The sequence below is a fragment of the Heteronotia binoei genome, chromosome 1 (genome assembly GCF_032191835.1).
Source record: "Heteronotia binoei isolate CCM8104 ecotype False Entrance Well chromosome 1, APGP_CSIRO_Hbin_v1, whole genome shotgun sequence".
NCBI classification, from domain to species: Eukaryota; Metazoa; Chordata; class Lepidosauria; order Squamata; family Gekkonidae; genus Heteronotia; species Heteronotia binoei.
Window position 1 is genome coordinate 269406168 of NC_083223.1, and position 21965 is coordinate 269428132.

General features: G+C 49.4%; 1 protein-coding gene across 1 annotated transcript in view; it reads right to left on the reverse strand.

The window, feature by feature from the left end:
- NPR1 (natriuretic peptide receptor 1) overlaps positions 1-21965 on the reverse strand; it is a 96366-nt gene that overhangs the window by 73043 nt on the left and 1358 nt on the right. The window contains 1 exon segment of the mRNA XM_060255633.1: positions 848-1047. Coding sequence (XP_060111616.1) covers positions 848-1047 — 200 coding nt within the window.

Consider the following 21965-nt stretch of genomic DNA (forward strand, 5'->3'; position numbering starts at 1 on the left):
CTCCAGGATCCCTGGCCAGAGTGATCTGGAGGAAAATTGCTTCCTGGACCTGGGTGTGTAAGAAAGGGCTATAAGAACTAAGCGCTGATCCAACCCTTCTTGCCCTCCTTCTCATGACCTACCTAAGTTAACAGAATCAGCACTGCTGTCAGATGGCCATCTAGCCTCTGCTTGAAAACCTCCAAAGAAGGAGAGTCCACCACCTCCCGAGGAAGCCTGTCCCACTGAGGAACTGCTCAGAATGTCAGGTCGTTCTTCCTGATGTTTAACTGAAAACTCTTCTGATTTAATTTCAACCTGTTGGTTCAGGTCCTACCTTCTAGGGGAAGAGAAGACAACTCTGCACCATCCTCTCTAGGACAGCCCTTCAAGTACTTGAAGATGGTGACCCTATCATCTCTCAGCCGCCTCCTCTCCAGGCTAAACATCCCCAGCTCCTTCAGCCTTTCCTCACAGGACTTGGTCTCCAGACCCCTCACCATCTTCATTGCCCTCCTCTGGACCTGTTCCAGCTTTTCTATATGCCTCTGTCACTTGAACTAAGTAATACAAAGCTAGAGAGACCCACATTCTGACTCAGTATTGAGGCGGAAGGGAATTCGACTACAGTTTGATGGCTGTCACGCAAGGGTATTTAGCAATCTACAGCAGACAGTTTAACAGATTTTCTGTCAAGTGCCTGATGAAACATCAACAAGCGTTAGAACTTTAGCAAAAAGGGTGTCATGAGGAGAATCTGAGTGTCAAATTCAATAGCTGAGTGACACATTTTAAATATCTGGCAAATATCCACTTCAGCCTGGAAGCTCGCCTCAGAGCGGCTGCGTAGGAGACATCAGATGCTTACCTTGTAGGCTTCCCGGGCCAGGGCATCATTGGCGTCCCCTCGTCGCCAGGGGAGCTGTCGGTCGGGGAAATGGTTGCTCTGCAGGCTGGCCCCGTAGAGGTCGATGTAAAAGAAGGCATAGTCGCCCCTGGTGAGCCCCTCACGATGCGCGTAGAGCATCATTTCGTGGAAGATGCCCAGGGCGCAGCAGACGTAGACGACTGTGAGGCAGAAAAAGGGGAGGCTGTGGTCAGCAAGGCAGCCATTTTGATTCGTAGATGGCTGAACATCTGAGGCTGACAGGCCAAACAGCACTTGCCACGTTTTGGTAAAAATGCTAAATAGATGACAGTTCCTGAAGCTACCCTCGGGCTGAGGCTGCCTCAGGGTTCCTAATGAGAAGTACACTGTCAGAAAATAATTGACCCTGGAAATTCTCCACATGTGAACATAAGAGAAGCCATGTTGGATCAGGCCAATGGCCCATCCAGTTCAACACTCTGTGTCACATAAGAACATAAGAGAAGCCCTGTTGGATCAGGCCAATGGCTCATCCAGTCCAACACTCTGTGTCACATAAGAACATAAGAGAAGCCATGTTGGATCAGGCCAATGGCTCATCCAGTTCAACACTCTGTGTCACACAGTGGCCAAAAGACCAAAACAAAACAGGTGCCATAAGGAGGTCCATCAGTGGGGCCAGGACACTAGAAGCCATCCCACTGTTGTCCCTTTCCATAACAAAAGCAAAAGGCGTGTGAGGAACTTTATGATTTGCAGGACCATACATCTCTATAAAAGAAGAAGAGGAGGAGGAGGAAGAAGAAGAGGAGATTGGATCTATACCCCACCTTTTGCTAGGCAAAGGAGTCTCAGAACGGCTTACAAATCTCCTTTCCCTTCCCCTCCCCACAACAGACACCCTATGGGGTAGGTGGGGTTTGTGTGCTGTTTACCATCCAGTCCAACACTCTGTCACACAGTAGCAAAAAAAAAGGGCCATGAGGAGGTTCACCTTTGAGAGAACTTGTGGCTGACCCAAGGTCACACCAGCATGTGCATGTGGAGGAGTGGGGAATCAAACCCAGATCTCCCAGATAAGAGTCCGTGCACTTAACCACTACGTTCCCTCACCATGCTATGTCTTTGAAGATCAATCAAGATCTTAACATTCCAGCACCACATCTGGGTGGATATGGCCTTTTTTGTGGCTGCCCCACACAGCTATCGGAACACCCTGTCCCCTAGATCTTGGAGACTCACTGCAAGCATAGTCTCCTTGCTTTTGGATTGTAATATTAGGGATTTTGGATTGTAATATATATATATTTTTTTACCAGTATCTGCTAGGTTGCCAACTTGAGTTTGGAAAATTCCTGGAAATTTGGGGGCAGAGCTTGTGGGGAGTGCCATTGTGGGAGAGGTAGGAGCTCAGTAGGTGCGTGATGCCGTGGAGTCCACTCTCCAAAGCAGATAGGGAGGCCAACCTCCAGGTGAGCCCTGGGGATCCCCCTGGAATGACAGCTTATCTCTAGACTACAGAGATCAGTTCCTCTGGAGAAAACGGATGGTTTGGAGGGTGGAGTCTATGGCATTGCACCCCACTGAGGTCTCTGCTCTTCTCAGGCTCCACCCCCAACTCTCCGAGAATTTTCCAGATACGGTTTCCAAGTCCACTTCGAGAAATATCTGGGGACGTCAGAGGTGGAGCCAGGATACTTTGAGGGTGGAGTCAGGAGATATTGGGGTGGAGCCAGGAGCAAGGTTGTGACAAGCGTAATTGAACTACAAAGGAAGTTCTGGCCATCACGTTTAAAGGGACTGCACTCCTTTTAAATGCCTTCCCTCCATTTGGAAACAATGAAGGATGGGGCGCCTTCTTTTGGGGGTCACAGAACTGGACTCCCTGGTCCACTCTTTTTGAAGCTTGGAGGGTAATTTGGGGAGAGGCGCTGGATGTTATGCTGAAATTTTGGAGCCTCTATCTCAAAAAAGAGCCCCCCCCCCAGATAGCCATGGATCAATTCTCCATTATACTCTATGGGTATCGGTCTCCATAGGGAATAATGGAGCATCCAGCAAGCATTTCCCTCCCCCCCATTTTCGGGTGACCCTGAAGCAGGAGGAGGGCCTCCAAACCGGGGGATCCCCTGCCCCCATCTGGGGACTGGCAATCCTATTCCCAGCCTAGCTCTGGCAACCTTACCTTGCCCCCCATCTTCGGCCAGGGGGCAGACCTGGCAACCCTATATTCTCCAGACCTGTGCCTTTCCTGACCTAGTGGCCCCTAGGTTTTCAAGTCCGACACAAGAAATATCAGGATACTTTGGGGGTGCAGCCAGGAGATTTTGGGGGTGGAGCCAGGAGCAAGGGTGTGACGATCACGATTGAACTCCAAAGGGAGTTCTGGCCATCCCATTTAGAAGGACAGTGCTCCTTTTAAATGCCTTCCTTCCCTAGGAAATAATGGAGGATAGGGACACCTTGTTTGGGGGCTCATAGAATTGGACCCCGTGGCCCAATCCTTTTGAAACTCGGGGAGCGTTTTGAGAAGAGGCACCGGATGCTGTGCTGAAAATTTGGTTCCCCTATCTCAAAAAACAGCACCTCTGCAGCCCCAGATACCCACTGATCAGTTCTCCATTTTGGGAATCAATCTCCATAGGGCATAACGGAGTGCCAGTAGACGTTTCCCCTCCCCCTGCTTTCCGATGACCCTGAAGGGGGGGGGAGGGTCTCCAAACTGAAGGATCCTCTGCCCCCCAACTGGGAACTGGCAGCCCTCGTCGCCCCCCTTCGAGGAGAGGAGAGACCTCAAAAGCATGTCGGGTTTGAAGGAAAGAGCCGCATGGGCTGCACACGCCGCAAACTGCAATCTCCTCTTCCTTCTCTCTGCAAGTACAAATCCCCCCAAGAGGGTTTCTGCGTCCACTTTTCTCCAGATTCCTTCCTTTCTGAATAAGAGAGGAAAGAAACCTCTTCTTCTCCCCTCCCCCCCCCCCCAAAAGCTGGGCTCTGCAGAACCCAGTGCCTTGCCAAATCCTCTCCGCCAGGAACCATTGACACCACAAGGAGGAGGTTGTGAAATGAGGCCTAGTTGTTCCAGAGGGTGGAGAGAGGCAAGTTTCACAAGGAGCCCCTCCCCACGTAGCACTGGGGCAAGCCACAAATCGTCCCCCTCCCTCCCAGCAAGAACTCGTGCCGAGCCCGGCACAAACACAAGTGCTGATGGAGTCACACAAACTTAACCTCCCTCCCCATAAAAAAAACCTCTACCGAAATCTAGAGCAGGGGTGGCCAAACTGTGGCTCTTTCACCCATATTGTGTGGCTCTTGGAAGCCCCCATCGCCCCATTGGCTGGCTTGGAGAAGACATTTCTCTCTTTAAATCTTTTCTCCAAGTTCGCTGGAGAATGCATTTACAGTTAAAGCTACTTTCCTTCTACCTCTCCTTCCCTCTCTTCTATCCTATCCCCTTATTCTCCTAAAGCTGAAGATCCAGACCCTGCTATCTACTGATGACGGGACAGATATGATGCTTGTAATAGGATGCTCGGTCAGCCATAGCTCTGGCAGAGGTTGTCCTTGAAAGGGCAGCTGCTGTGAGAGCCCTCTCAGCCCCACCCAGCTCACAGGGTGTCTGTTGTAGGGGAGGAAGGTAAAGGAGATTGTGAGCCGCTCTGAGACTCTTCGGAGTGGAGGGCGGGATATAAATCCAATATCTTCATCTACCTCACAGGGTGTCTGTTGTGGGGGAGGAAGGTAAAGGAGATTGTGAGCCGCTCTGAGACTCTTCGGAGTGGAGGGCGGGATATAAATCCAATATCTTCATCTACCTCACAGGGTGTCTGTTGTGGGGGAGGAAGGTAAAGGAGATTGTGAGCCGCTCTGAGACTCTTCGGAGTGGAGGGCGGGATATAAATCCAATATCATCTTCTACCTCACAGGGTGTCTGTTGTGGGGGAGGAAGGAAAAGGAGATTGTGAGCCGCTCTGAGACTCTTCGGAGTGGAGGGCGGGATATAAATCCAATATCTTCATCTACCTCACAGGGTGTCTGTTGTGGTGGAGGAAGGGAAAGGAGATTGTGAGCCGCTCTGAGACTCTTCGGAGTGGAGGGCGGGATATAAATCCAATATCTTCATCTACCTCACAGGGTGTCTATTGTGGGGGGAGGAAGATAAAGGAGATTGTGAGCCGCTCTGAAACTCTGAAATTCGGAGTGGAGGGCGGGATATAAATCCAATATCTTCTTCTAATTTCCTTCCTTCCTTCCTTCCTTCCTTCCTTCCTTCCTTCCTTCCTTCCTTCCTTCCTTCCTTCCTTCCTTCCTTCCTACCTACCTACCTACCTACCTACCTACATCTGACGTTCATGTCTTGTGGCTCTCAAACACCTGACATTTATGGTATGTGGCTCTTAGGTTAAGCAACTTTGGCCATGCCTGATTTAGAGTGTGCACTTTCGCCCACTTGAACCCGGTATCTCTGGCCTGCTAAAACCTGGCCTCGTCAAGAGAAAACTCCACAAATGCTTTTGTGCAATAAAGCTTGTTTGTCTTCCAGGCGATGCTCTGGGTTCCTTTCTTTAATTTGCGCCTGGTGCCCTTTGAGTCCTTCGTTCTCAAGCTGTGCCCCGGAACACACAGGAAAGCAAACTCATTAAATCGTTTCAAAGGCTCCCAGCCGGGCCTGGCGTACCAGCCCGGGAAGGAGGCTCTCCGCTGTGTCTCTGCTGGATTTCCTGACCTTCGGCCTCCTCTGGGGATTGAGGAATGTGTCTGAATCAGAGGAACCCAAACGGTTCAGATTCAGACTCAGGAGACTCACACAGCGAAGGCTGCCTACGGTGAGATCCACGGTTGTGGCCTTGTGACTTTTAATAATCAGCCAGTGGGTAATTTTGCCACAGATCTGCATCAAAACAAATGTGCCTTATGTAATTTACTCACTAACCTGACCCAGATGTCCCAGGTAGGGTTGCCAGCTCTGTGTTCAAAAAATACTTCAAGGCTTTGGGGGTGGAGCTGGAAGAGGGCAGGTTTTGAGAACATAAGAGAAGCCATGTTGGATCAGGACAACATGTTTCCATTTGCAAGGTCTTGCCCACAATTAAGTTTCCCTTTGCAAGGTCAAGACCTTGCAAATGGAAACTTAATTGTGTGTGAAGTTTATGGAATCTTACCATACTCTGATGGTTGTAGAAAAGCCGGTCAAAGCTTTCATCGAAACGGGGGAAGATAAAGTACTACCTTGTTGCTGGGTATGCTGAGCTTTAAGTACGGTCGCCAATCCCCAGGTGGGGGCAGGGGATCCCCCCGGTTTGGAGGCCCTCCCCCCGCTTCAGAGTCATTAGAAAGCAGGGGGGGGGGGAGAAATGTCTGCTGGAAACTCAATTATACCCTATGGAGATTCCTATGGAGATACCCTATGGAATCTCCATAGGGTATAATGGAAAATTGATTTGTGGCTATCTGGGGCTCCAGAGGCACTGTATTTTGAGGTAAAGACACCAAATTTTCAGCATAGCATCCTGTGCCTCTTCTCAAAACAAGCAAGACTAGAGATCCCGTTGGTAGGAGAAGGACTTTAGATGAAACCGACTGATCCCCTTTAAAAGTCCTTGTTTTGGGGGTTTTGCCTCAGGGCATGTTTGTTAAGAAATATTTTTTTTTGTATTGGAGAGTGCTAATAAGCTTGTTATATATTTCAAAAATTTGCATTGCGACTTATCGTTGAGGCTGGTTAGCACGGAATCCTTTGGGGTTTTCTTCTGTCTCTCAACTGGGGATTGGCAACTCTAAGCTGCAGCATCATTTGCAAGCACAATTACGCCCAGTTCGGTCCCCTTCTTTCATTCGCCCTCAGCCAGGCCTCCGGCCAAGAGACATCCTGTTATTTTCCGGCTGCGTGTCCTTCCCGCACCGGCAGCCGAGGTCAAGGGACACATTCTGTCCGCAGGGCGGGGTCAAGGCACGCTTGCCCCCCCCCCACCCCCAGCCAGCACTTTCCTGTTTTGCTGACACGCCATCTTCGCCTCCCACTGAAGTGACTTCAGACGGCAATTGGTGACAGGCCGAAACCACCTCTCACACATCCCGAGACAATCCCCAGGTAGGCAAACCAGAAACCACAGTGTAAAGGTAGAGGTAGTCCTCTGCGCAAGCACCAGTCGTTTCCAACTCTGGGATGACGTTGCTTTCACAACGTTTTCACGGCAGACTTTTTATGGGGTGGTTTGCCATTGCCTTCCCCAGTCATCTACGCTTTCCCCCCAGCAAGCTGGGGACTCATTTGACCGACCTTGGAAGGATGGAAGGCGGAGTCAACCTGGAGCCGGCTACCTGAACCAGCTTCCGCTGGGATCAAACTCAGGTCGTGAGCAGAGGGCTCCGATTGCAGTACTGCAGCTTTACCACTCTGCGCCACGGGGCTCTTGAACCACAGTGTACAGATTAGTAAAAATTTAAAAAACGCTGCATCACTATATATTGCAAATAATTGCTAAACACATTACTCTCATGCAATACTCATATATTATTTGCTTGGATTTCAAACCAAAATTCTTTCTGATGTCCATGAAAAAGGCACCATTCAAAATAGAGATCCAACTCTGTATACTGCAAAAGTAGGTACCAAAGTCCACTGTCTTAACACTCCTTTTGTTGATAGACACAGACAGTACCAGTAGATGTGCTACTTCTTTCTCGGGTAGCAGTCCTCAATCCAACAGGTACGGCTACACAATTCCTAGGTTCCCATAGGGTATAATGGAGAATTGATCTGTGGGTATCTGGGGCTCTTGGGGGGGGCTGTTTTTTGAGTTAAAAGCCCCAAATTTTCAGCATAGCATGTGGTACCTCTCCTCAAAATACCCTTCAAGTTTCAGAGAGATTGGGCCAGGGCGACCAACTCTATGAGTTCCAGAAGAAGGTGCCCCTATCCTTCATTATTTCCAATGGAAGGAAGGCATTTAAAAGGCATGTGGTCCCTTTAAATGTGATGGCCAGAACTCCTTTTGGAGTTCAGTTCTGCTTGTCACAACCTTGCTCCTGGCTCCATCCCCAAAGTCCCCTGGCTCCACCCCCAAAGTCCCCGGGTATTTCTTGAATTGGACTTGGCAACCCTAGGTCCAACTGCAGAAATATCTGGCCGTTTGGGGGTGGAGTCAGGAGACATTGGGGGTGGAGCCAGGAGCAAGGGTGTGAAAAGCATAAATGAACTCTGAAGGCAATTTTGGCAATCACATTTAAAGGGACCATACGCCTTTCAAATGCCTTCTCTTCACTGGAAATAATGAAGGATAGGGGTGCCTTCTTTGGGGGCTCACTGAATTGGACCCCCTGGTCCAATCTTTTTGAGACTTGGGGGATTTTTTGAGGAGAGGCACCAGATGCTATGCTGAAAAGTTGGCGCCTCTACCTCAAAAAATAGCCCACCAGTGAGGCCAGAAGCCCTCCCACTTTGGCCCCCCACCCAAGCACAAGAATACAGAGCATTTCTGCCCCAGACAGAGAGTTCCAACAATATGCTATGGCTAAGAGCCGCTGATGGACCTCTGCTCCAGATGCTTATCCAATCCCCTCTTGAAGCTGTCTATGCTTGCAGCTGCCACTGCATTAGACTTTTCTTGTGAAAAAAGTTACGCCTCATACCCCTTGATCTTTTCAATAACTCATCCTCCATTAAGCATCACACACGATATAATTTATGTAACAGTCCCCCCAAAACCTGACGACGACAACAACAACCAGCAATGTCTTCTTCCACGCGCCAGGAGTGGCGGCTCTACATTTCACTCGGTGGTGAGAAAGTCTGAGGAACATTCTTAACTCGATACGGAGCAGCCCCCAAAATAGTAGCCGCCGAAACAACAACAGAATCCACGCTAGGCTAAGGAAGCAATTCCAGCCGAATGGGTGATGGTAGTGGGTATGTGTGTGTGGTGATGGGGGGGGGGGCGGAGAATAAGCAAGAAAAATGGAATTCCCCACGGCGGATTTCCTCTCTTTCTGCCCTGTATGGTTGCCGTTCCAAGTAGGGACTGGAGATCTCCTGGAATTACAACTTCCAGAATTACATTTTCCAGAGGAAAACGGCTGTTTTGGAGGGTGGACCCCATGCCACACCCCACTGAGGCCCTCCCCGCCCCCCGCTCCAGGGTCATCAGAAAGCAGATGGGCGGGAGGAGAAATGTCTGCTGGGCACTCCATTTTTCCCTATGGAGACTGATTCCCATAGGGTATAATGGAGAATTGATCCACCGGTATCTGGGACTCTGGAGGGCTGTGTGTGCTGAGGGAGAGGCACCAAATTTGCAGCATGGCATCCAGTGCCTCTCCTCAAAACAACCACTAAGTTTGAAATTATTGGACCAGAGGGTCCAATTCTATGAGCCCCCAAAGAAGGCGCCCCTATCCTCCATGATTTATATTCCTTAAAAGAAAGAGATGCCAGGAATCCAGAGCACCCAAGAGACAACAAGGATCCCCCCCCCCCGACAAAGATTTTCCCTCCTTCCCCCTCATGTCAGGGAGACCTAGAAGATGAAGACGAAGAAGATATTGGATTTATATCCCGCCCTCCACTCCAAAGAGTCTCAGAGTGGCTCACAATCTCCTTTACCTTCCTCCCCCACAACAGACACCCTGTGAGGTAGATGAAGATATTGGATTTATATCCCGCCCTCCACTCCGAAGAGTCTCAGAGCGGCTCACAATCTCTTTTACCTCCCCCCCCCCACAACAGACACCCTGTGAGGTAGATGAAGATATTGGATTTATATCCCGTCCTCCACTCCGAAGAGTCTCAGAGTGGCTCACAATCTCCTTTACCTTCCTCTCCCACAACAGACACCCTGTGAGGTAGAAGATGATATTGGATTTATATCCCGCCCACCACTCCGAAGAGTCTCAGAGCGGCTCACAATCTCCTTTACCTTTCTCCCCCACAACAGACACCCTGCGAGGTAGATGAAGATATTGGATTTATATCCCGCCCTCCACTCTGAAGAGTCTCAGAGCGGCTCACAATCTCCTTTACCTTCCTCCCCCACAACAGACACCCTGTGAGGTAGATGAAGATATTGGATTTATATCCCGCCCTCCACTCCGAAGAGTCCCAGAGCGGCTCACAATCTCCTTTACCTTCCTCTCCCACAACAGACACCCTGTGAGGTAGAAGATGATATTGGATTTATATCCCGCCCACCACTCCAAAGAGTCTCAGAGCGGCTCACAATCTCCTTTACCTTCCTCCCCCACAACAGACACCCTGCGAGGTAGATGAAGATATTGGATTTATATCCCGCCCTCCACTCTGAAGAGTCTCAGAGCGGCTCACAATCTCCTTTACCTTCCTCCCCCACAACAGACACCCTGTGAGGTAGATGAAGATATTGGATTTATATCCCGCCCTCCACTCCGAAGAGTCTCAGAGCGGCTCACAATCTCCTTTACCTTCCTTCCCCACAACAGACACCCCGTGAGGTAGATGAAGATATTGGATTTATATCCCGCCCTCCACTCCGAAGAGTCTCAGAGCGGCTCACAATCTCCTTTACTTTCCTCCCCCACAACAAACACCCTGTGAGGTGGGTGGGGCTGGAGAGGGCTCTCACAGCAGCTGCCCTTTCAAGGACAACTTCTGCCAGAGCTATGGCTGACCCAAGGCCATTCCAGCAGGTGCAAGTGGACGAGTGGGGAATCAAACCTGGTTCTCCCAGATAAGAGTCCGCACACTTAACCACTACATCAAACTGGCTCCCCAGGTAGCCGGCCCAAGGTTGACTCAGCCTTCCATCCTTCTGAGGTAGGTAAAATGAGTACCCAGCTTGCTGGGGGGAAAGTGTAAAAGACTGGGGAAGGCAATGGCAAACCACCCCGTAAAAAGTCTGCCGTGAAAACGTTGTGAAATCAACGTCAGAGTCGGAAAATGACTGGTGCTTGCACAGGGGACCTTTCCTTTCCTTGTCATTGCCTTCCCCAGTCATCTACGCTTTCCCCCCAGCAAGCTGGGTACTCATCTGACCGACCTCGGAAGGATGGAAGGCTGAGTCAACCTCGAGCCGGCTACCTGAAAACCCAGCTTCCGCCGGGATCGAACTCAGGTCGTGAGCAGAGGTTAGGACTGCAGTACTGCAGCTTTACCACTCTGTGCCACGGGGCTCTTATATGGACATATGAAACTGCCTTCTACTGAATCAGACCCTTGGTCCATCAAAGTCAGTATTGTCTTCTCAGACTGGCAGCGGCTCTCCAGGGTCTCAAGCTGAGGATTTTCACGCCTACTTGCCTGGACCCTTTTTGGAGATGCCAGGGATTGAACCTGGGACCTTCTGCTTACCAAGCAGATGCTCTACCACTGAGCCACCATCCCTCTTTGCTACCTAATCTTAAATATCTCTGCTACCTAATCTTAAACAGGTACGCACACGGCCTGGCCCGACATGGCTCAGCCCGACAAGGTCTCAATTTATGTCAGATCCGGCCCTCATCATAACAAATGAGTTCAACAGCCCTGGAAAGGACCTTAACAATGATCTAATCCACCTAGCGGTAGGGAACGTTGGCTCTCCAGATGTTTTTTGCCTACAACTCCCATCAGCCCCAGCCAACATGGCCAATGGCTGGAGCTGATGGGAGTTGTAGGCAAAAAACATCTGGACAGCCAACGTTCCCTACCCCTGCAGGAAATTCACAACTATACTTCCCTCGACTCCTCCAGTGACCCCTTTTCTATGCCCACAGGAAGGTTTAAAAACCGTCCAGAATTCCTGGCCAAACTGCTCTGGAGAAAAATGGTTTCCTGACCCCAAAGCGGCTATCAGCATTTCCCTGGGCGTGCAAGAAAGGGACGCAAGAACTAAGCACTGATGCAACCCTTCTTGCCCTTCCTCTCATGATCTCCCTAATTCACAGAATCAGCACTGCTGTCAGATGGCCATCTAGCCTCTGTTTCAAAACCTCCAAGGAAGGAGAGTCCACCACCTCCCAGGGAAGCCTCTTCCACTGAGGAATTGCTCTAACTGTCAGGAAGTTCTTCCTAATGTTGAGCCAGAAAATGTTGATTTAGTGTCGAGTCGTTGGTTCAGGTCTGACCTTCTTGAGCAACAGAAAACGATTCCTGCACCATCTTCTAGATGACAGCCCTTCAAGTGCTTGAAGATGGTGGTCATATCAGCTCTCAGCCGCCTCCTCTCCAGGCTAAAGATCCCCAGCTCCTTCAGCCTTTCCTCATAGGACTTGGTCTCCAGACCCCTCACCATCTTTGTCGCCCTCCTCTGAACACATTCCAGCTTGTCAACATATCATTTTATTATATAGATTTTAATTTGTGCATTGCCTTCCCTCTAAGCTGAGTTAGTGTGAGCTAGCTCACAGGGTTTTTAGCCTCCGGCTCGCACATTTTTGCCTTCGCTCAGGAAAAAAAGGCCTCAGAGCAAACTAACTTATGCAGTCGCTCACCACTTGAATGCCAGTAGCTCACAAAGGTAGAATTTTCACTCACAAGACTCCACAGCTTAGAGCAGGGGTGTCAAACATGCGGCCCAGGGGCCAAATTAGGCCCCCGGAGGGCTCCTATCAGGCCCCTGAGCAACTGGCTGCCATCTGCTTCCTTCTCCCTCTCTCTTGCTTCCTTCTGCACCACAGCTTTCTTTGCCAAGCTTGCTCAATCCATTGGCCGAGGCTCCTCCCTTGGGGAAGGAGAGTTTGCTTTGCCAAGCTCTCTCAATCGCACAGCAGAGCTACTGAGCCAAGCCTCTCTTCCTTCTGTTGGCTGAGGCTCCTCTCCCTCCTAGTCCCCTGGGGAAGGAAGGAAGGAGCCAGAGCTTGCTTCGCCCAATTCCCTGGATCCTATGGGAGAGATATAAAGAAAGCATCTAAGACCAAGTGCTAATGTTTTAAACATGTTATGGTGTTTTTTTTTTAAAGTTGTGTTTGTCTGTGTCCTTTATAAAGTTTATCTCTCTGCTACCTAATCTTAAATAGGTACACACATGGCCTGGCCCAACATGGCCCCGGCCCGACGGGGTCTCATTTGTGTCAGTTCCGTCCCTCATAACAAATAAGTTTGACACTCCTGGCTTAGAGGGAGTATTGCATGAGGGCAGAAAGGTGGGGTATAGTTTTTGTAGAAGGCATTTAAAAACAGAAACAAATTCCATATCCAAAGCGAACGAACCGACAAGACCAAACTACCATCCTCCTTGGGGATTTGCACTGGAGCGGCTGTCCTCGTTTTGCTTCCGCACCATCATTAACAAACACTAATTAAGACCGGCTTACAGCTCTGCCGGCTCCCTCTTTCTGAAAACACCGTGTTCCAGCAGCCGGGCGGATTTCCTCTGCTGCCCGTTTTGTCTTCGCTTTGCAAACCCTTCCTCCCAGCTCACCTCCGCCGAGGTCTGGCTGAGGGGTCACTTTGTGGAAAAAGAGGCGCCGGAGCTTATTAGCACAACTCATTAGCGTAACTCATTTGCATATGCCCCCACCCCTGACATCACCGGAAGGGGCACTAAATTATATCACTTCAGCATCAACCTCAAAACACCTCTTGAATTATAATTCTCATAAAAAAAACCTTACTCCCATCCAGTGTTCCCTCTAAGCTGAGTTAGTGTGAGCTAGCTCACAGTTTTTTAGTCTCCATTTCACACATTTTTGTCTTCACTCAGGAAAAATGGTCCCAGAGCAAACTCATTTATATCAGGGGTGGCCAACGGTAGCTCTCTAGGTATTTTTTTTTTTGCCTACAACTCCCATCAGCCCCAGCCATTGGCCATGCTGGCTGGGGCTGATGGGAGTTGTAGGCAAAAATATCTGAGAGCTACTGTTAGCCACCCTTGACTTATATGATAGCTCACAACTTTAATGCCAGTAGCTCCCAACGTAGAATTTTTGCTCACAAGACTTCGCAGCTTAGAGGGAACGCTGCTCCCATCATATTTTTAAAATTACTTCCTCCTGCGTGTGGCCACAGTGGCATGAGGATAATTCCCATCTGTCTGCTTGGTATGTTTTGGTCGTTTCCCCATTTTTTGTGGGGGAAAATATTAGAAAGTTTGTCAACTCTTAGCGTTCAGCAAGATTCTCGCAGGGCGTTTGAACAACGGAGCCCAGAAGCAAGTATTTTTGGGGGGGAGGGATAAGAAAGAAAGCACAATAAAACTTGGAGGTTCCGGAGCTCCTGCCAAAATGGAGGCCTGGTCTGGCTATAGGGTTGCCAAGTCCAATTCAAGAAATATCTGGGGACTTTGTGGGTGGAGCCAGGAGACTTTGGGGGTGGAGCCAGGAGCAAGGTTGTGACAAGCATAATTGAACTCCAAGGGAGTTCTGGCCATCCCATTGAAAGGGACCGCACACCTTTTAGATGCCTTCCCTTCATTGGAAATAATGAAGGATAGGGGCACCTTCTTTTGGGGTTCATAGAATTGGACCCCCTGGTCCAATGTTTTTGAAACTTGGAGGGTATTTTGAGGAGAGGAACTGGATGCTATGCTGAAAATGTGGTGCCTCTACCTTAAAAAACAGCCCCCCCCAGAGCCCCAGACACCCCAGATCAATTCTCCATTATTCCCCATGGGAATCATTCTCCATAACGGATAATGAAGTGCCCAGCAGACATTCCCCACCCCCGCTTTCCGATGACCTTGAAAAGAAGGGGCGGGCCCCCAAATGGTGGGATCCCCTGCCCCCACCTGGGGATTGGCAACCCTGTTTACCCATTAGCAAGGGAAGGGCAGTCTGTACAGGCTCAGAAACACCCCCGCACTGAACCCCCAACCCTGCATGTTTCAAGACCTGAAACAGAATCAGAGCAATGAGTGAAAACCCTTCCATGGGCTGGTAAAGAGCAGCTCTGTATTTATGGGCCAGTTGAGGCCCAAAGTACATGAAATGATGTTTGCTTATGCTCCCCCCACCTGTTTTTCCTCTCCTCTTTTTATTGTCTCTCTCCTTGTTGAATTTTCAGGGGTCAGCTTTTTGAGGGCACAGAACTGTCCCTTTTGAGCCTCTGTTACTCAGGGAAAAGGTTTAGAATCATAGAGTTGGAAGGGGGACCTCCAGGGTAATCTAGCCTCTGTTTAAAAACCTCCAAGGAAGGAGAGCCCACCATCTCCTGAGGAAGCCTGTTCCACTGAGGAATTGCTCTAACGGTCAGGAAGCTCTTCCTAATGTTGAGCCGGAAACTCTTTTGATTTAATTTCAACCTATTAGTTCTGGTCCTACCTTCTGGGGCCACAGAAAACAATTTTGCACCATCCTCTATATGACAGTACTTGAAGATGATGATCCTATCACCTGTGAGCCGCCTCATCTCCAGGCTAAACATGTTTATATTGCACCTTTCCTCCAAAAAGCTCTGGGAAACGTGCAGGGCTCTCCCTCCATTTTGGCTCGATGACGCACATAGGATTGCCAGCAGTGTTCCCTCTAAGCTGAGTTTGTGTGAGCTAGCTCAGTTTTTTAGCCTCTGGCTCACACATTTTTGTCTTCACTCAAGAAAAATGGCCCCAGAGCACAATAAGTTATGCAGTAGCTTTAAAGCCAGTAGTTCACGAAGTAGAATTTTTGCTCACAAGACTCCACACCACAGAGGAAGTAACAGTTGCCAGCCCCCAGGGACAGCCGGGAGATCTCCCAGAAACAAAACTGACCTCCAGATGACAGAAGAAAAAGAAGAGATTGGATTTAAACCCCGCTCTTTACTTGGAGTCTCAGAGCAGCTTACAACCTCCTTTCCCTTCCTCTCCCCGCTACAGACACCCTGTGTGAGGTAGTTGGGGCTGAGAGAGCGCTGAGAGAACTGTGACTGGCCCAGGGTCCCCCAGCAGCTGCATGTAGAGGAGTGAGGAATCAAACCTAGTTCTCCCAGATTAGAGTCTGGGCTCCTAACCACTACACCAGGGGTGGCAAAACTCACTTAACATCAGGGGTTTTTTTGAGCAGGAACACACAGGAACACAGTTCCGGCTGGCTTGACACCAGGTGGTGTGGCCTAATATGCAAATAAGTTCCTGCTGGGCTTTTTCTACAACATAAGCCCTGCTTAACAATAAGAGCCACATAGAATAAATGTCAGATGTGTGAGAGCCACAAGACATGGACGTCGGATATTTGAGAGCTGGAAGGAAGGCGAAAGATGGGGGAGGGAGAGGTGGAAAGAAAGCAACTTTAACTTTCAATGCATTCTCCAAACCGCCAGCTGGCTTGGCTGGGAGAAGTGATTTCATGAGACAAATGCCTTTCCCAAGCTGGCCAATGGGGCAGTGGAGGCTTCAAGAGTCCTGCAATGTGTGTGAAAAAGCCACAGAAAGAGCCTGCACTACACCAAACCAGTTCCCCTGGATAAAATGGGCGTTTTGGCAGATGCGCCATATGGCTTTATACTCCACTGGGGTCACTCCCTTTTCCCACGCTCTGCCCTTCCCATGATCCACCATCAGATCTCCAGGACTTTCCCAACCTGCAGTTGGCTACGCTAAGGAGAGAGGGATTAGACAACAGTCACCCAGTAAGCTTCTTGGCTGTGGGGGGATTTGAACCCCGGTCCTAATATGACTCACAGGGCTTTTTTTGTAGCAGGAACTCCTTTGCCTATTAGGCCACACACCCCTGATGTAGCCAATCCTCCAAGAGCTTACAGGGCTCTTCGTACAGGGCCTACTGTAAGCTCCAGGAGGATTGGCTACATTGGGGGAGTGGCCTAATATGCAAAGGAGTTCCTGCTACAAAGTGAGCATGCCTACCCTCTCTAGGTCGCCCTGGATCTAGCTGGGTACATCCACATACGGCACTCCGTTCCCCAGAGTTCCTCAGCCTCCCGCTTATCCTCCCCCCTCCAAAATCCCGGCCACCTTTCAAAGAAAATACGTAGATCCCAGAGGCAAACCCTTCCTTTAACACGCCCCCTTTAGAAGCCCCAAACCGATTCTAAAACCCACGCCCCTCCAGCTGCTATCACTCCCGCCCAATGGTGAACACCCATCCAAGGTCGAGACCCCTGTCGCTATTAAATCTCTTGCACAACTCAAGAGATGCCCCCCCCCCCGCAGTTTACAGTCTCTATGATTAGGGTTGCCAATCCCCAGGTGGGGGCAGGGGATCCCCCAGTTTGATCCCCAGGGTCATCAGAAAGCGGGGGGAGGGGAGGGAAATGTCTGCTGGGAGCTCAGGATTCCCTAAGGAGGCTTATCCCCATAGAAAATAACGGAGAATTGATCTGCGGGTATCTGGAGCTCTGGGGGCCCTGTTTTTTTTTTGAGGTAGAGGCACCAGATTTTCAGTATAGCATCCAGTGGTTCTCCCCAATATACTCCCTAAGTTTCAGAAAGATTGGACCTGGGGGTCCAATTCTATGAGCCCCCAAAGGAGGTGCCCCTATCCTTCATTATTTCCTATGGAAGGAAGGCATTTAAACGGTATGCGGTCCCTTGAAATGTGATGGCCAGAACTCCCTTTGGAATTCAATTCTGCTTGTCACACCCTTGCTCCTGGCTCCACCCCCAAAGTCTCCTGGCTCCACCCCCAAAGTCCCCAGATATTTCTTAAATTGGACTTGGCAACCCTATCTATGATTAAATTGACTCAGGAAGTAGGGGGACCCCTTGGCTTTCCCTGAGCATCCCAGGGGGTGGAGAATATACCTGTGCCCCAGGGTTTGGACTGATCCAACTTCCCTTTTGCTTCTTTCCCCTGCTGGTTCTAGGGTTGCCAGGTCCAATTCAAGAAGTATCTGGGGACTTTGGGGGGTGGAGCTAGGAGACATTGTGGGTGGAGCCAGGAGTAAGGGTGTGACAAGCAGAACTGAACTCCAAAGGGAGTTCTGCCCATCACTTTGAAAGGGACCGCAGACCTTTTAAATGCCTTCCCTCCATTGGAAATAATGAAGGATAGGGGCACCTTCTTTGGGGGCTCACAGAATTGGACTCCCTGGTCCAATCCTTTTGAAACTTGGAGGGTGTTTTGAGGAGAGACACCGGATGCTACACTGAAAATTTGGTGCCTCTACATCCAAAAACAGCCTCCCAGAGTCCCAGATATGCACGGATCAATTCTCCGTTATACTCTATGGCAGAGGTGGCCAAAGTTGCTTAATGTAAGAGCCACATACAATAAACATCAGATGTTTGAGAGCTGTAAGACATGAACATCAGTCAGATGTTTCGAGGGCCAGAAGGGAGGGAGGGAGAGTAGAAAGAAAGGTGGAAAGAAATTGAAGAAGAAGAAGAAGAATTGCAGATTTATACCCCGCCCTTCTCTCTGAATCAGAGACTCAGAGCGGGTTACAATTTCCTATATCTTCTCCCCCCACAACAGACACCCTGTGAGGTGGGTGGGGCTGAGAGGGCTCTCACAGTAGCTGCCCTTTCAAGGACAACCTCTGCCAGAGCTATGACGTGCGTCAAATCTCATTTCGGCCATTCAGGGACAAGGTGGCCCTAGGTAAACTGACATCTCTAACCCCAGGCTTCTCTAGACGTTACATTGTCCTGCCTTGCTGGGCTGTTGTTGCAAGGATGACCACGAGGACCAGGGCTTTTTTTGTAGCAGGAACTCCTTTGCATATTAAGCCACACACCCCAGATTAGGGTTGCCTAGCCCCTGGTCCGAGCAGGGGGAACCTCCCCGTATGGCACCAGTGCGATGACGTCACCCAGAAGTGACATCATCTTGCCGGCAACGCTGTACAGTGGCCGCTCTAGGCGTTTCTGGGAAAGCTCTATGGTTTTCCTGGACACTCTAGCCATTTGGGAGGGAGAACTCTATGGGAGGGAAAACTTCGCTCCGGGAGGAAGGGAACTTGGCAACCCTACGGGCCCTGACGTAGCCAATCCTCCAAGAGCTTACAGGACTCTTTGTACAGGGCCTACTGTAAGTTCCAGGAGGATGGGCTACATCAGGGGGCGTGGCCTAATATGCAAAGGAGTTCCTGCAACAAAAAAAGCCTTGACTGTGACCTATGTGAGTTTTTTTTAAAAATCACGTCCATTATCCAAGCCATCTTTTCTAACAAGAAGTCCGTCCTTTTGTTTCTCAACCTCCGACACCCGGTCTGTTAAGCGGAGATAATGACTCTGGTCTACCCAACAAGGCTGTTATTAGGACGACTGGAAAATACAAGCATGATGTATACCTGGGAATATTTGCTTGGGTGGGGGGAGAGATTTAGATTCTCTCTCTGTCCCTCTCTTGCTCTCTTTCATACACAGACACCTATTCCACAGGTTGTTCCCATTTCAAGGCAAACACATAAGTTTATGATGTGCCCCTATGTCAGACACAGTGTTCCTTCCAAACTGCGTTAGTGTGAGCTAGCTCACAGGGGTTTTTTAGCCTCCCGTTCATACATTTTTGTCTTCGCTCAGGAAAAATGGCCCCAGAACAAACTAATTTATGCAGCAGCTCACAACTTTAATGCCAGTAGCTCAAGAAGTAGAATTTTTGCTTGTAAGAATCCCCGCCTTAGAGGAAATTTGATCGGAGGCAAGCAGAAAACTCTTCTTTTCCCTACGATGAACTTAGGGTTGCCAGGTCTGACTCAAGAAATATCTGGGGACTTTGGGGGTGGAGCCAGGAGACACTGGGGATGGAGCCAGGAGCAAGGGGGTGACAAGTAGGACCGAACTCCAAAGGGAGGGCTGACTATCACATTGAAAGGGACCGCGCACCTTTTAAATGCCTTCTTTCCATAGGAAATAATGAAGGATAGGGGCACCTTCTTTTGGGGCTCATAGAATTAGACTCCCTGGCCCAATCTTTTTGAAACTTTGGGGGGGGGGTTCAGATGCTATGCTGAAAATCTGGTGCCTCTGCCTCAAAAACAGTCCCCCGAGATCCCCAGATACGCACGGATCAATTCTCCATTATGGGAATCAGCCTCCATAGGGAATAAGGCAGCGCCCAGCAGACATTTCCCTCCCCCCACGGCTTTCTAATGACCCTGAAGTGGGGGGAGGATCTCCAAACTGGGGGATCCCCTGCTCCAGCCTGGAAGTTGGCAAGCCTACATGAACCTCCCACCCAGCTCCAAAATACTCCTTCACGCATCCAGCCGCGGACACCTCCCCACACACGCATTTTACTCAATAAACAAATACCTCAGCAGTGACAAGAATGCCAGATCTCGAGACATCTGGGAGGGATTCTGGCTTCAAGAAAACCCCTCTTAAGCCAGGCCTCATTTGGGGCTGGAACTCACAGGAGCGGAGCTCTGGAACCTCTAAATTTTATTGTGCTCTTTCTTTCTTAAACACCGCCCCCCCCCCAAAAAAAAATACTAGATTCTGGGCTCCACTGTTCATACCCCCTGAGAGAATTTTGCTGAACTCTTAAGATTTGACAAACTTTCTAATATCCAGCCCCCCCCACACACAAAAAATGGGGAAATAGCCAAAACGTATAAAGCAGACAGATGGAAATCTTCATCATGCCACTGTGGCCACAGAGGAGAAAGTAATTTTAAAAGTATGATGGGAGTAAGGTTTTAAGAAGAAGAAAATGATATTGGATTTACACCCATCCCTATACCCTGAATCTCAGCGTCTCAGAGTGGCTCACAATCTCCTTTATCTTCTTCCCCCGCAACAGACACCCTGTGAGGTGGGTGGGGCTGAGAGAGCTCTCACAGCAACTGCCCTTTCAAGGAAAACTCTGCCAGACTATGGCTGACCCAAGGCCATTCCAGCAGGTGCAAGTGGAGGAGTGGGGAATCAAACCTGGTTCTCCCAGATAAGAGTCCGCACACTTAACCACTACAGCAAACAAGCTCTCGGAGGGCGGGGGGAGGGACAGAGAGGTAGAAAGAAAGCAATTTTAACTTTAAATGCATTATACAAGCCAGCTGGCTTGGCTTGGGGAAGTGATTTATCGGTTATCAAGACAATTTTATTTTTAAGAAAAAGGGAAAAGGGGAAAAGGAAATAGAAACGTAATAATACAACTATTATGAAAGCTAGGATACATTCTGCATGTTGCTATATCATTCATATAAAAGAAAGTTTCATCGTATTATTACACTCTTAACCTCTCATCACAATAGACATCTAGAAATATATTGTAAGTTCCCATTTAAGTTAAGCTTAAATTTCAAACATATAAATTGAAGAATATTAACCACAATTCACACCAAAGCAGTTTAAGAGTCTAACCATTCATATAAAGGTAAAGGTAGTCTCCTGCGCAAGCACCAGTCGTTTTCGACTCTGGGGTGATGTTGCTTTCACAACGTTTTAACGGCAGACTTTTTATGGGTTGGTTTGCCATTGCCTTCCCCAGTCATCTACGCTTTCCCCCCAGCAAGCTGGGTACTCATTTGACCGACCTCGGAAGGATGGAAGGCGGAGTCAACCTGGAACCGGCTACCTGAACTCAGCTTCCGCTGGGATCGAACTCAGGTCGTGAGCAGAGAATTCAGACTGCAGTACTGCAGCTTAACCTCTCTGCGCCACGGGGCTCTTAACCATACATATAACTTCTCCGATATTCTCTTGCTTCTTTCTTGGATTTCCCAGCAAGCAATAACTATAAGTAGCTTGAGGAAGTGATTTAAAGAGAGCTGTGGGTTCTCCAGGCTGGCTGATGGGGTGGTGGGGGCTTCGGGAGCCGCACGATATGTGTGAAAGAGCCCCCAATCTTTCGGCTGTCTGCACCCCTGAAATACCTCTGCCTAAAGGGACCTATGCTTTATGTGCTTTGCTTCACGAAAGCTTCCGCGGAAATAAAATTTGCAAGTCTAAGATGGCCCCGGACTTTCTGTTTTAGAAAGAAGAGCATGCACCTGAAGATCCTGTGAATTTGGGGGGAGGTATTTGTGGGCTTCCTGCACTGTGCAGGGGGTTGGACTAGATGACTCTGGAGGTCCCTTCCAACTCTACGTTTCATACAAAGAGAGCTTTTCTCTCCTCACGTAAATCATGGCCAGGCTCTACACATCTGGGGTTAGCAATAAGGTCATGCCCAATGTTCCCTCTAAGCTGTGGAGACTTGTGAGCAAAAATTCTACTTTGTGAGCTACTGGGCATTAAGAATCATAGAATCATAGAGTTGGAAGGTAACTCCAGGGTCATCTAGTCCAACCCCCTGCACAATGCAGGAAACACCTCCCCCTAAATTCACAGGATCCTCAATGCTGTCAGAT